A 13,308-nucleotide genomic window follows, 5' to 3' on the forward strand; every position below is an offset into this window, starting at 1 on the left:
TGACAAAAAACAGTTTGAATGATCTGGGCAACTTGGAGAGGGTGATGGTGGCACGTCTGGGCTGAGGGGTGGAGGGCAGGCAGAGGAGGGACAGAGAGAGCTGTGAGGGGGCAGCTGGAGGGACGGGCAGGGGGCGGTGCAGAATTCCCCTGGGGGACAGGTGGATGGCGGGGGCCTACAGGTGAGATGTTGGGGTTCCGATGGGGTGAGGGCGGGGGGCAGGGCCAGGGAGGGTGCTCAGGGCTGAGAACAAGCAAGGGCTCCTTCGAGCTGAGCCCTGAGGCTTCCCTAGGGCAACTGCCTGACTTGTTTTTATCAAGCTCGGGCCAGGCCACTGTCTGCATTTGCCCTTTTCCAAGTCACCTCTTGCGTGGAAAGTGCCAGGGGCGAGGAGCTGACTGCTGGGCTCTCCGTCATCGCCACCTCCATGCAGGGGACAGGGGCAGACTCCTAGGATTTGGGGAATCGCTTGAAATGCCCTCAAGAAACTCGGGCCCAGCTGGGTTCAGGCATCAAATGCCTGGGTCCTGAAACCAACTCCATCACCTGCTTGCTATGTGCTCCTTGCTCTCTCCCAGACTCAGTTTCCCCGATTGCACAGAGGAATCGAGGGTTGACTAAAACAATGTTTCTCCATGCCCCTCCCCCAATCCACGCGTGAAGCTTATTGAACTCAGATTCCAGTTCCCCATCTTGAAGTTACTGAGTCAGAAGCGCTGAGGAGGGGGGCCTGGTGGCCTACATTTTGACAAGCTGCCCCGGGGAGTCTATGTTCACAGGGTGTGACAGAGACCATCACCATGATGAAGCGGAAGGAGCTTTGAAGTGAACTCAAGGGACTTGGTCCTGACCCCACCACACTCCTGGCACGTGGCCCTGGGCTCGCCCCTTTACCTTCTTGGGCCTCAGTTTCCCCATCTCCAAATTAGGAAAGGCTATACTTAATGATCCACAAGGGAGGGGGTACATTTCTTGAACACCTGCCACATGTCCAGAACCCTACCTTTGGGGCTTTTAGGCTGATGGCTCATTGAATCACAGACATTGACTCTATCCTCAGAATTGTGTGCATAATGGAAAGTCGAATCATTTGAGGGCAAGCCTTGATGACACTGGTGGAGCCCCATTGCCCAGTCAGAGAGCCTCAGAGTGGCAGCGGGCAGCTGGGGGCATGGGATGGCCCTTGTGCCTAAGCTCAGACCGCAGGTGTGGAGGTAGGGACATCTCAGGGGTCTAGGCTTCAGATGGGTTGGGCATCCTTTTCACGCAGGGAGGTGCTGGGAAAATGAAGTGTCAATGTCCAGTTAACCAGGCCTATACCAGTGGTCTCCTCTCTTCCTCCAAGGCCCTGACCGAGGCTCCAGCCTTTCCCACAGTGGTCTACTGTGTCCACGCTAGTACAGCCAACACCGTTAGGTTCTTCTTCTCCTCAAGAACCTTCCATGGCTCCACACTGCCTATAGGAGGAAATCCAAACTCTTCAGCCCAACTTGCAGGCCTCCACAATCTGGTGCTCGCTTACTGCTAGTGAGCTCCATCTTCTACTGCTCACCTGCTCTGATCAGACTAGTCTTTCTTCTACTCCCCATGTTCTGGGGGCTTTCCTCCTTCTGTGCCTCTGCTTTCTGGGGTGAAGTGGAAAAGAGCAGGCTATGCAGTCAAACCTGGGCCATTGCTCCTGTCCCTCTACTTACTTGCTGTGTGAACTTGCGCAAGTCACTTAAGCTCTCGGAGTATTACATCCTCATCTATGAAGTGAGGATAATACCTTTTGTCCCCCAGAACGGTTTCAAGGATTTTGCAAGACGATGGGTGGGAAAGCCTGGCACTGCTCCTGGAACTTGCTAGACATTTAGTAAATGGTGGCTCTTTCCCCTTTCATCTTTCTCCCTGTGTCAACCTGACCTGCCTTACTGGGTGTAAACTCAGTGTCATGTCTCCCTCCCAGGCTTTGGCTGATCCAGAGACCAACACAACACCACCAGAAGAAACAAGGCTCTTTTTACCTGGGGAGCCCCAAGCTGGGACCCTAGGTGCTGCCTTCTCAAAGATCCCCATGGCTTTGACAAGACCGTGACCAGACGTGTGGGGACAGATGGGGAGAAGGGGTCTGGGGAAGTCTGCACGCAAAGAAGAGGCTGCCTCAGCCGGGATGGCGCTGGCACAGGGAGGGCCACGCTTACAGCGGGAATGTTCCAGCAGCGGGGAGTGTGGCAGCCACGGGCCGCAGGCCAGGGAGTGTGGCTCATCGTGCCATTTCTTGCTTTCCAGATGACATCACCATCTTTGAGCAGCCCTTCCAGGAGACCCAACACGGGGGCCCCACCGAAGGGACCACTGGAGAAGAGGTGACCACCACCTGCAGGCAAAACCGGCACACGGAAAAGCATGCGTGGGATCTCTCTCTCTCTTTCTCTCTCCTTTCGGGCTTTCTGTTGCTGTGCCAACCCCTTGTTACCCCTCATCAGACCACCACTGCCACCCAGCTGTCACTGCCGCCGCCATGGCCACACCGCACCAGCTGGACACTCTGGGAAGCCGTGGGGCCAGTCGATGGTCCACTTTCCTTATGCTGCTCCTGTAATTGTCCAGGTACCCCTTGCCCGGATATTAAATCAGTAGAACTTGTATGTGGTGCTTAGCACTGTTCTGAGCACTTTCTCCATGGTCATTCATTTAACCCTTACAATGCCCAGGAGAGGGTGAGGAGCCTGCCTGTTGTCACACAGTAGGGGATTGCAGGATTAGACCGGGCAGCCTTGCTCAAGGCCGTGCTCCACCCTGTGTTAAACCCCTTTCTGTGTCAGAGCCAAGGGAGGAGAATGTGGGACACACACATGTTCCTCACACAGCATCTTCATCTGCCGGGGAGTTTTGCTTGTCAGATTCTAATGTTCCCAAGGAAGACCAGGAACCCCACAAAGTCTCTTAATTTCTTGTGTGAGTTAAGGGAGGGGGGATGGGCTGTCACCGCAGGCCACAGGGTCTGCTCTGAGGAAATCCACTAAGGGGATCAGAGCACCTCCTCCCTCAGTCCAGCTGGCTGAGGCCAAGTGCGATGGCCGACGCTAGCTCTCGTCTTCCCTCAAATCTGAGTGCACCGACTCGGTTCTGCAGCCTGGAATTGACGATCCCGGCTTGAGGCCCAAGTGAGGAGTCTTGTAAATAACACCTGGGTTTTCTTGGTTTTCTCGGCACCATCCTTAATGTGAAATAAAACCCCACAAATCTCCCTGGCTGGCTTCTGTCTTCTAGGGTCCCGAAAGTTCACCTGATTGCGGTAAAAAGGAATCCAAGCATCATCCTGCCGAGGGGTGTACAACATCTCCAGTTCTGGCAGATTCTAAAACAATGATGTTCGATTACCCAAAGGGCCTTATAACTATATCCTCAGCATGATCCTTCCCATTATACAGATGATTGATGACATAGAGCCAGTGTTGATATTGCTCTCCCCACATAAAGGCCTGTGATGGGGTGGCAGGAGGTGGCCGGCTGGTGTGGGGTTCTGGCTATGTTTGGGGGTGACAAGCTACAGGCTGAATGGATTTCCTCTTTGTGCCTGGCTCGGGGCTGGGGACCCACTTGGTGTGTGCTTACGAGGGTGATCTTACATCCCTTCTGCAAAGAACAGTTCCGGCTCACTCCTGTTGTCCTATGTATGTGTTAATAGCGCCCCCTTCTACTCACAAAACTGTCCCAGTTGGGATGATAGTTTAAATAGCTACACCATATGTAAACCTCATGACAATCCCACGTGGCAGTTTTTTGGGGTCTTCATTTGACAGCTGGGCACCAGCTTCAGAGTGTCCTAGGCCTAGGAAGGAATCCCAGCTCTGCCACCTGCATACTGTATATCAGTGGGAACTTAGCTTCTGAGGGCCTCAGTTGCCTCATCTGTGTAATGGGAAGGATAAGTAATCATACTTGCATGATGGTGGTTGTGAGTACTAAGCACAGTGCCCAGCATATAGTAAGTGCTCAATAAACGGCTGCTATTATGGCAATGACTTTGATGACAATGGTGTTTCCCATTTTTGACTCAAAAGACTTACCTTTTCAAATTGTCAGAGAAAGGCCAGGATTCCATAGTACAGACCAGATGGGCTCAGCCTGGGAGTTAAGGAGTGGTCTGGTGTCCTTAGGGGTGTCCTACGGTCCACTTCATAGTGCTTCTAGGTCAGAACCATCTGCTTAAAAAACTGTTTTTAGTGTTTATTTATTTTTGAGAGAGAGAGAGAGAGAGCCAGAGAGAGAGAGAGAGCCAGAGAGAGAGAAGGAGACACAGAATCTGAAGCAGGCTCCAGGCTCAGAGCCTAGTGCGGGGCTCAAACTCACAAACCATAAGATCAAGACCTGAACCGAAGTGGGACGCTTCACCGAATGAGCCACCCAGGCTCCCCCGGAACCATCTGCCTAAATGGGGAGTGACCCCCACTGGGATTGGTGATAAGGTCTTGGCACTCCACTCCCAGATGGGACCTGGGCTCAAGCAGAGACTGGCAGGGCTTGCCAGGGCATCAGCCAAATGCCAATGTAAAGGGCCTGGGACGATCAGGCTCTACAGAAGGACACTTGGCAGGGCCCAGCCTCTCTTCGGATGCATGGCTGATGCCAAAACACTGAGCAGGTGGAAGGAAGGCCTAGAACGCTGGAGCTTGAGGCCATGCTAGTGCCTAGTCAACATCACATGGGGCAGAAAAATGGCCCAGTCAACCCACAGAAGCATGATAAATAATAAATTGTTGGGTTTTTTAAGACATTAAGTTTTGGAGTGGTTTGTGATATAATAAATGATTGAAACAGAGTATTTCCTAGGAATCACCAGCCCCAAGGGCAATGTTATTAACACACCAGCATCCTGTGTTGTGCCTGCTACTTCAATCTGGGGGTGCCCTTCCCCTTTCTGCACCTCCCTGACTCATCTGAAAAGTGGGAGTATGGGACTAGAATAGTACTGGCGGTGGTGGTGGTCCTACAAGTGAGATTTTAGGTGTGGGGGCCGGCGGTGAGGGCGGGGAAGGCAGGAGGCAACGAAGTGAACTTCACAGACAGTAGGGTTGCTCACAGGTTGCCATGACATTGTGATAATGCAGCCATTTTGATGAACCCAGAAGAGCCTTTGTGACTGCTGTGGCTAAATGAGTATAACAGGGGGGCGCCTGGGTGGCTCAGTCAGTTAAACGGCTGACTACAGCTCAGGTCATGATCTCACAGTTTGTGGGTTCAAGCCCTGCATCGGGCTCTGTGCTGACAGCTCAGAGCCTGGCATCTTCTTCGGATTCTGTGTCTCCCTCTCTCTCTCTCTTCCTCCCCTGCTCACACTCTTTCCCTGGCTCTCTCTCTCTCAAAAATAAATAACACTTAAAAATTTTTATTAAAAAACTAAATGGATATACCAGGAGTGACACCACATGACCTCCAAAATTAGATCATAAAATGCCATGCAGCTTCCATCCTGTGCCCTTGGGATGCTCACGCTTGGAACCCAGCAAGCACATGGACAGGCCATGTGTGGGCATTCTGGCTGCCACCATCAGCCACCAGACAGGTGAGTGAAGAAGCCTGCAAATGATTCCAGCTGCCAGCCCTCAAGCCACCCTCAGCCATTCTTCCCAGTTGAGGCCCCGGACAGCTTGGAGCAGAGATAAGCTGTTACGACTCACAGAATCGGTGAGGAAACTAAGACTGTATTTTATGCCCCCAAGTTTTGAGATGGCTTGTTACTCAGTATTAGCAGCAGAAACTTTTTTTTTTTTTACAAATAGTTTATTGTCAAATTAGTTTCCACATAACACTCAGTGCTCATCCCCACAAGTGCCCTCCTCCATGCCCATCCCCTCCTCCCCCCCACATCCATCAGTCCTCAGTTTTTGTCAGCATTCAAGAGTCTCTCATGGTTTGCCTCTCTCCCTTTCCCCCACCATTTCCCCCCTTCTTCTCCCCCTTGTTCCTCAGTTAAGTTCCTCCTAATCCTCCTATACGTGCAAACATATGATATTTGTCCTTCTCTGCCTGACTTATTTCGCTCAGCATAACACCCTCAAGGTCCATCCATGTTAGCAGCAGAAACTTCTAAATGAGCTCTTTGGGGCTTCCGGGGTTTGCTATTCGTCAACTATGATTGAAGAAGAACATCGGTGAAGTCAGGTGAGAAGTCTCATTGCCAGTGCGGTGAATCTGCTCAAGGATCCCCGCTTCCCTCGAAGCTTGTGCAGATGCTTAGTAGAGGCTCCTTTTATTTTATTTATTTATTTATTTTTTATTTCTAGGAGAGAGAGGGAGAGAGAGAGAGAGAGAGAGAGACAGCTTGAGCAGGGGAGGGTCAGAGAGAGAGGGAGACACAGACTGTGAAACAGGCTCCAGGCTCTGAGCTAGCTGTCAGCACAGAGCCCGACGGGGGGCTCGAACCCACGAACCGCGAGATCACGACCTAAGTGAAAGTCGGACGCTTAACCGACTAAGCCACCCAGGCGCCCTGTAGAGGCTCCTTTTAAACTTAAAAGTAGGGGCAGCTGGCTGGCTAAGTTGGTGGAGCATACAACTCTTGATCTCGGGGTTGTAAGTTCGAGCCCCACGTTGGGTGCAGACATTACTTGAAAATAAAATCTTAAAAAAAAATAAAACAGTTCATTTGTTTTTTTGTCATTGTCAGCTCAAGATGCAGTGATGGTTTGATCAATATCATTGTGAGCTGAAGGAGGAGGGGGCAGGGCGGTCCGAGGATTGAACAATCGCCCAGGTGTTGAACATCCTCTCTTGTTGCATCAGCTGCATTAACCCCATCATGCCTCACTCCTCCATTAGCACCTGCCAGTGCCCAAGAAGTCCAAGTGTTCTGGACCGTGCATCATCACTTGGACTCTCAACCCCCTGCTACTGTGCCTAAATTTTAATATGATCCAACCCGTCCCTTCCTCTTTCCCTATTCTTCCAAATCTTTCCATTTTCCTTCCTACTTTAAAGAATGCCTGAACATGTCCTTTGAACGTTGAGAAATCATAGTCAAAAGAAAATGAAATGAGTTATTTATAATCCAGAAGTCCCCCCCCCAAAAAAAGTTTTAGAAATCCCCTAGAAATTAAATAACAGAAGAAATTAAACCTGTTGGAGCATGTGGGTGTGTTTCAATGTCTGAGGAAGGAGTGTGAGGGACCTATGGAGGGCTTCACTGCCCCTCCTCCAGTGAGGACCACGGGACCCAGGGCGCAGGAGAAGAGGGTGGGGGCAGGGCCTTGTGGGCAGTGATGTGGGATCTGGATTTTGCTCCGGATGGCGTGAAAAGCCCATTGAAGGTCTTGAAGCAGGGAAGGGAGGTGACTGGATGTCTGCAGTTACAAAAACCTTCCAGCCACTGAGTGGAAAATGGATAGTAGGTGCCAGCCTGGAAGAGGGGAGACCAGTGAGAAGGCTGGAGCAGTGGTCCAGAGGAGAGATGAGGGGAGGAACCAAGATGGAGGTAGAAATAGAAACAAATGGATGAATTTGTGGGGATTTATAGGAGGTGGTTCTAACACAATGGTAGTAACAACAGCAAAGCCATGACCCACTTGCCTGGGAACCAAGTTCCTGATTCTCTTCACAGACACCGCCCTCTAAGGCGGGACTTCCTCTCCTCTAGCCTTTCCCAGAGCAGACTGGACAGGAAGTTCTGTCCCACTTCTCTCTGAGCCCTGTCCCCTCCATCTCTGGAGCTAGGATTTGGACATTACCAAGGAGACCAGGGGAGAAAGAGACCTTAGATCCTTCCCCTGGGGAGAAGAATGATAATAGAAAAGTTTCCAAAAAAAAAAAAGGATTTATAAATCCCATAGAAAATTAAATGGCAGAAGAAATTAAACTTCTGTCCCAGAGAGGTCTCCCTGATGACAGTGTGATTCCTCTTCCCAGAAGCTGATGTTACTTGACCACCAAATGGTGCCTCCCCGTCTCTCTTACCTCTCGGATAAATGTCCCTGTTTATTCCCTCCCTGTATGACCCTCAAGACAATCTCAAAATAACCTTTTTGGTTATTTACTTACTTATTATTGTGTTCTTCGGCCTTTAGGTCTTACTTTAGGACTAGAATCTAAGCTTCCTGAGGGCAGAATGTCTGGGCACTCAGAGAAGGAACAAACAAATGAATGACTGATGCAGCAGCCAGGAATACAACTATGGAGTTAAAATAAACTACTGGAGGGAAAAAGTATTTTAAAAAATCCCTGGGAGAAAAAAACTAAATTATGTAAAAAGGACTTCAGTATTTCTGTGCCCTCTCAAGGCTGGAGGCTGGGATCAAACAGCTCTGTTGAAACCACTCTTAATGTGCCCTGTGGCCCTAAACAGAGCCATGGAGCTGTTTTGGAGAGCAGCCTCTGCCTTGCTCTGGGAGGGGTTCCTTGGGCAGTCTCTTGCCAGCATGTCAAATGTCCTTCCTTGTTCGCGGTTTAGCTCTAATCAGAGGCAAGGGCTCCCTGGGTCTCATGCTTTGGAAACTAGCACTAACCACAGCAAACACAGACTGAGCATGTAACTGTATGCCAGCCTTTGTGCCAAGCCCCTCGGGGGAAAAAAATCTCACTTAAATAGCTTCACACTTAGAGTGTAATAACAATTATTATCATCCATTTTACAGATGGGAAAACCGAAGTTCAGAAGGCTGAGGGTCTCACCAAGTCAACCAACTGACAGAGAGGGAGGTGGAGCCCTATGCTCCTGATGCCAAGTTGGTTCTTCTTTAATGACCTCCTAACACCAGAGTTGAGTTCAGTGGTGCACAAAGCTGCCTGGTTAGCAGGGGGACCCCTCTGTGCAATGCGGTGTGATTGTTTTTAATATGAAGACTCTGGCTGATCCCCTCACTGTCTGGCAGACAGCTTTTCCAGGGGACTTTGGGGGCGGGTTAGGCAAACAGATGCTCTGAACAGACAATTTCATCGAACCTGTAGTCATTGGGCTTTATTTCTAGAAACCAAGGGCATGCTTGTGAAGGACCAGTTTGTGAGCCTCATTTCCTGGGCTGCTGTTGCATCTGGGCCTCCCCAGATTGGGAGTTTGGACCTGAAGGCACGAGGTACCTTGTATTTATGGAACAGGGGTCGCACTATCCCCTGTCCTAGCTACGTCTCCAGCCTCATTCCCAGAAGGACACGGGAGAGCATAGAAGACATTACCTGTGCTCACCAGTATATCTGGTTTTCCTCCCCTGGCTTGCCATAGGAAAGGATCACACTTCCCTATCCCCTGATGGCTGGCAGGGTCACGTGACCTGCTTTGGCCAATGAAATACGAGCAGAGGTGATACACCTCTCTTCCTAGTAGAGGCATGGAAGTAGTACAGGTGTGTGACTCTCTGTGCTTTCTTTCTGCTCAGGACTGCACTGGTTTGGGGCCACATTCAGCCTGGGGCTTGTCCCTGCAACTTATGAACAGAAGCAGTGAGGTGGGTGGTTAAGGCATGGGCTCTGGAGCTAAATCATCAGGTTCCAACCGCAGCTCTGCCACTTTGCAACGGTGTGACCTTGGGCAAGTCCCTGCATTTCTTAGTGTCTTGGTTTTCCCATCTGCAAAACAGGGAAAAACCTGGCACCTACCGCATGGGGCTCTCGTGAGGTTAAATGAGATCAAGACACAAAGCCTGAGTGCAGGGCTCAGAACGTAGATAGACCCTCAACGGCCATGAGCTCTCAGAAAGATGGGGCAGAAGGGTATCTTTTTTTGTCCCCTGGGACGGGGGATACACACATCCACCCTTTAGGACCTGGGAAGGTCATGCCGGGAACACAGAAGAGGAAGGGAAGGAGCAAGCTGAGGAAGGAGAGGAGACCCTTGTCATCATGGCACACAGGAGGTAGGCTATAAGGCAGTCCCTCTGGCCATGTGGAGCTTGATAATTCTGAACTTGTTGCTTCTGAGTCTGGGCCCTCCCCGTGTGCTGAGGAGTGGTGGGGGAAACTGAGGCAAGAGGAATCAGCAAAATTGAGCCCTGAACCAAGGCAGCGAGAACCGAATTAAATCCCCTCCTGTCCATCTGTAGGGTCCTCAGGGGTGTCTGACACTTTTCTGTCATGACCCGAACCATCCTCCATCAGGTCACAGCTACAACTGCCAGGTTCCCCCCCCCCCCACCAGCCATCGAGGGAAGAAATGCCCAGACCCCAAGGGAGGGTCTTTGTGGAGACTTGCCCCAGCTGCAGGGAAATTGGAATCTTTTATTGAAAGTGAAAAGTACACAGTATGGAGTCTGGCAATGAGCCTGAGAGACCTCAGTCCTCCAGGTGACCTTCCTCCTGTGGGAGCTGACCGTAGGGCTAACCGTGGGTGGGGTCGTCTGCCCACAGAGCCAATGGCTGGTTCCTTTTTCAGGTGGGGGCAGGTGGGAAGAGGGCTGGAGGGCTGGGGAAGGACTGTCATGGGGGCTGAAGGGACTCGGGGCCGGGGGCTGTGTTAGGCGAAGTCTTTCCAGGGCTGGTTCTGGCTTCTTCCAGGGCTGCGGTGGCATCTCTGCCTCTGTCGTTCAGGCACTCAGCACCAGAAGGTCCTTGGAGGACAGAAGAGAGAATCCAGTTAGTGGATAAGATGACTTCTGCCTGCAGCCCCAGTAGCCATCTGCCTTCGGACTGGGCAAATCACATTTCTGGGAAGGCGCAATTCTGAAGAGTGGAGACAGTGGAGGTTCAAGGGGCCTGAAGATCACCCTGGCCATGTCATTAGCTTGCCCTGCACAGGGGACCTGGAGCAAAACACTTCCCTCCCTGCCCTTCATCTCTTTCTTCCCCAAATAAGAGAAGCAGGCCTGGGCCTCTGTCCACATTTTCCCCAAATCCAATTTCCACAACTAAAAATATCTACAACAAAGTAAATAATAGGTTTAGTCCACGGAACAAAATAAATACCCATGAGTCTGTACTGATATAAATAATTGGATCAATAAATAAGTGGGGAGAAGGGATGGCTCTTCCTTGTAGGAGAATTCTACCTAATAAATGTGAAAGGAGTGTTCTAGAAATAGAGTCTCCCTTGGGCAAACACCACACTAATAACTGTTGCAGATAAGAACCATTAAAGAATGCTAAAATAAGCGGCGGAGAGTGTAATGAGAAATAGGATATTTGGGTCATCTCCAAGTATCTCCCTGTGAGATATTTATTAGTTACCATGGGAAAAATCGTAAGTGAACAGTGGGAAAACTGGCAGAAACCACCGTAACCACATGATCACAGTCAATATCTCCAGGAAGAAGGCGTTAACACTGTGTGCCCGCGATACGGGTGCATTGAGAAGGCGCCCAGCATCGCTTCAGTGGCGTTCTTGCCAAAAATACATAACCTCAGTCTAATCATGAGAAAGCATCAGTCAAAGCCAAAGTGTAGGACACCCCACACAATGGGCCAGACTCATCAGAAACGTCAAGGTCATAAAACACAAGGGAAAATTTGGGAACTGTCACACACTGGAGGACACTGGCACAGATTTGGATTGATAACCAAATGCAAAGTGAGATCCTGGGTCCTAAACCAGACAAAGGACATCAGTGAGGAAACTGTAGATCAGGTAATAGCTTTGTATCGGCGTGAACTTCCTGGTTTTGATCATTATACTTTGGAAATATAAGATGCTAACATTAGGAGAAACTGAGTGAAGAGTGTTCTAGTATTCTCTGTACTATTTTTGCAACTCTTCTGGAAGTCTAAAGTTGTTTGAAAACGAACAATTAAGGGCGCTTGGGTGGCTCAGTTGTTAAGCATCTGACTTCGGTTCAGGTCGTGACTTCATGGTTTGTGAGTTCGATTCCCACATTGGGTAAGCTCGAGCCCTGCTTCAGGTGAACACAAGCCCCACTTCAGATAAAACATGAACCCTGCTTCGGGTGATCCCTGCATCTCTCTCTCTATCTCTCTCCCTCTCTTCCCCTCCTGGAATTCTTCCTCTCTCTGCCCCTCACTCACTTGCACCCTCTCTCTTTCTCTCAATAACAACCCTCCCAATAACAAAAAAAGAAAATTAAAAATTAAAATACATGATTAGACCCATATAATAATACCATGAAGAAGGAGGAGGAGGAGAGGAAGAAGAGAAGAAGGAGGAAGAGGAAGAAGGAGGAGGAAGAGGAAGAAGGAGGGGGAGGAGAAGGAGGCAGAAGAGGAGAAGGAGAAGAAATAGCTACTATTTACAGAGATTATACAAGACCAAGACTGGGCTGGGTCTTTAAATCAGTGGATCTGCTACTAGGGGTTTACCCAAGGAACACAGGAGTGCTGATGTTAAGGGTACCTGCACNACATGAAGAAGGAGGAGGAGGAGAGGAAGAAGAGAAGGAGAAGGAGGAAGAGGAAGAAGGAGGAGGAAGAGGAAGAAGGAGGAGGAAGAGGAAGAAGGAGGGGGAGGAGAAGGAGGCAGAAGAGGAGAAGGAGAAGAAATAGCTACTATTTACAGAGATTATACAAGACCAAGACTGGGCTGGGTCTTTAAATCAGTGGATCTGCTACTAGGGGTTTACCCAAGGAACACAGGAGTGCTGATGTTAAGGGTACCTGCACCCCGATGCTTATAGCAGAGCTTTCAACAATAGCCAAATCATGGAAAGAGCCTAAATGTCCATCAACTGACGATGGATAAAGAAGATGTGGTTTATCTATACAATGGAATACTACTTGGCGATGAGAAAGAATGAAATCCTGCCATTTGCAGTGACGTGGATGGAACTTAAAAGTATTACGCTGAGTGAAACAAGTCAGTCAGAGGACAGATATCCTGTGTTTTCACTCATATGTGGATCTTGAGAAACTTAACAGAAGACCATGGGGGAAGGGAAGGGGGGAAATAGTTACAGACAGGGAAGGAGGCAAATTATGAGAGACTCTTAAAGACAGAGAACAAACGGAGGGTGGATAGGGGATGGGGGAAGAGGGGAAACTGGGTGATGGGCATTGAGGAGGGCACTTGTTGGGATGAGAACTGGGTGTTGTATGGAAGGGATGAACCATGGGAATCTCCTCCCGAAACCAAGAGCGCGCTGTACACACTGCATGTTAGCCAACTTGACAATAAATTATATTTTAAAAAACCCAAATGTTTATGTACACACACAAAAATAAATAAATCAGTGGTTCTGTGCCTTTCAGGCCCCACACTCCATTTTACATTTTATTACAGGTATTTGTGTTATCTTTTATTATTCTGAAATAAAATTCATAATCTATGTAACCTACTCACATCCCTTACTAGAATGTAAAGAAGAAATAAAAGGGAAGTAGTTTAAAATGAAATAATATGTATTTTGATGTGAAATACTGAAGCATGATTATCCAGGAAAGAAAAAATCATCC

General features: G+C 49.5%; 1 protein-coding gene across 1 annotated transcript in view; it reads right to left on the reverse strand.

The window, feature by feature from the left end:
* Positions 1–10,496: 10,496 nt before the first annotated feature.
* The window catches only part of BPIFB4 (BPI fold containing family B member 4), a 29,024-nt gene continuing 26,212 nt past the window's right edge, over positions 10,497–13,308 (reverse strand). Inside the window, exon 16 of the mRNA XM_077769398.1 lies at positions 10,497–10,520. Coding sequence (XP_077625524.1) covers positions 10,497–10,520 — 24 coding nt within the window. The remainder of the gene's footprint in view (positions 10,521–13,308) is intronic.

The sequence above is a fragment of the Crocuta crocuta genome, unplaced genomic scaffold, assembly GCF_008692635.1.
Source record: "Crocuta crocuta isolate KB4526 unplaced genomic scaffold, BGI_CrCroc_1.0 scaffold445, whole genome shotgun sequence".
In the NCBI taxonomy this organism is placed as follows: domain Eukaryota; kingdom Metazoa; phylum Chordata; class Mammalia; order Carnivora; family Hyaenidae; genus Crocuta; species Crocuta crocuta.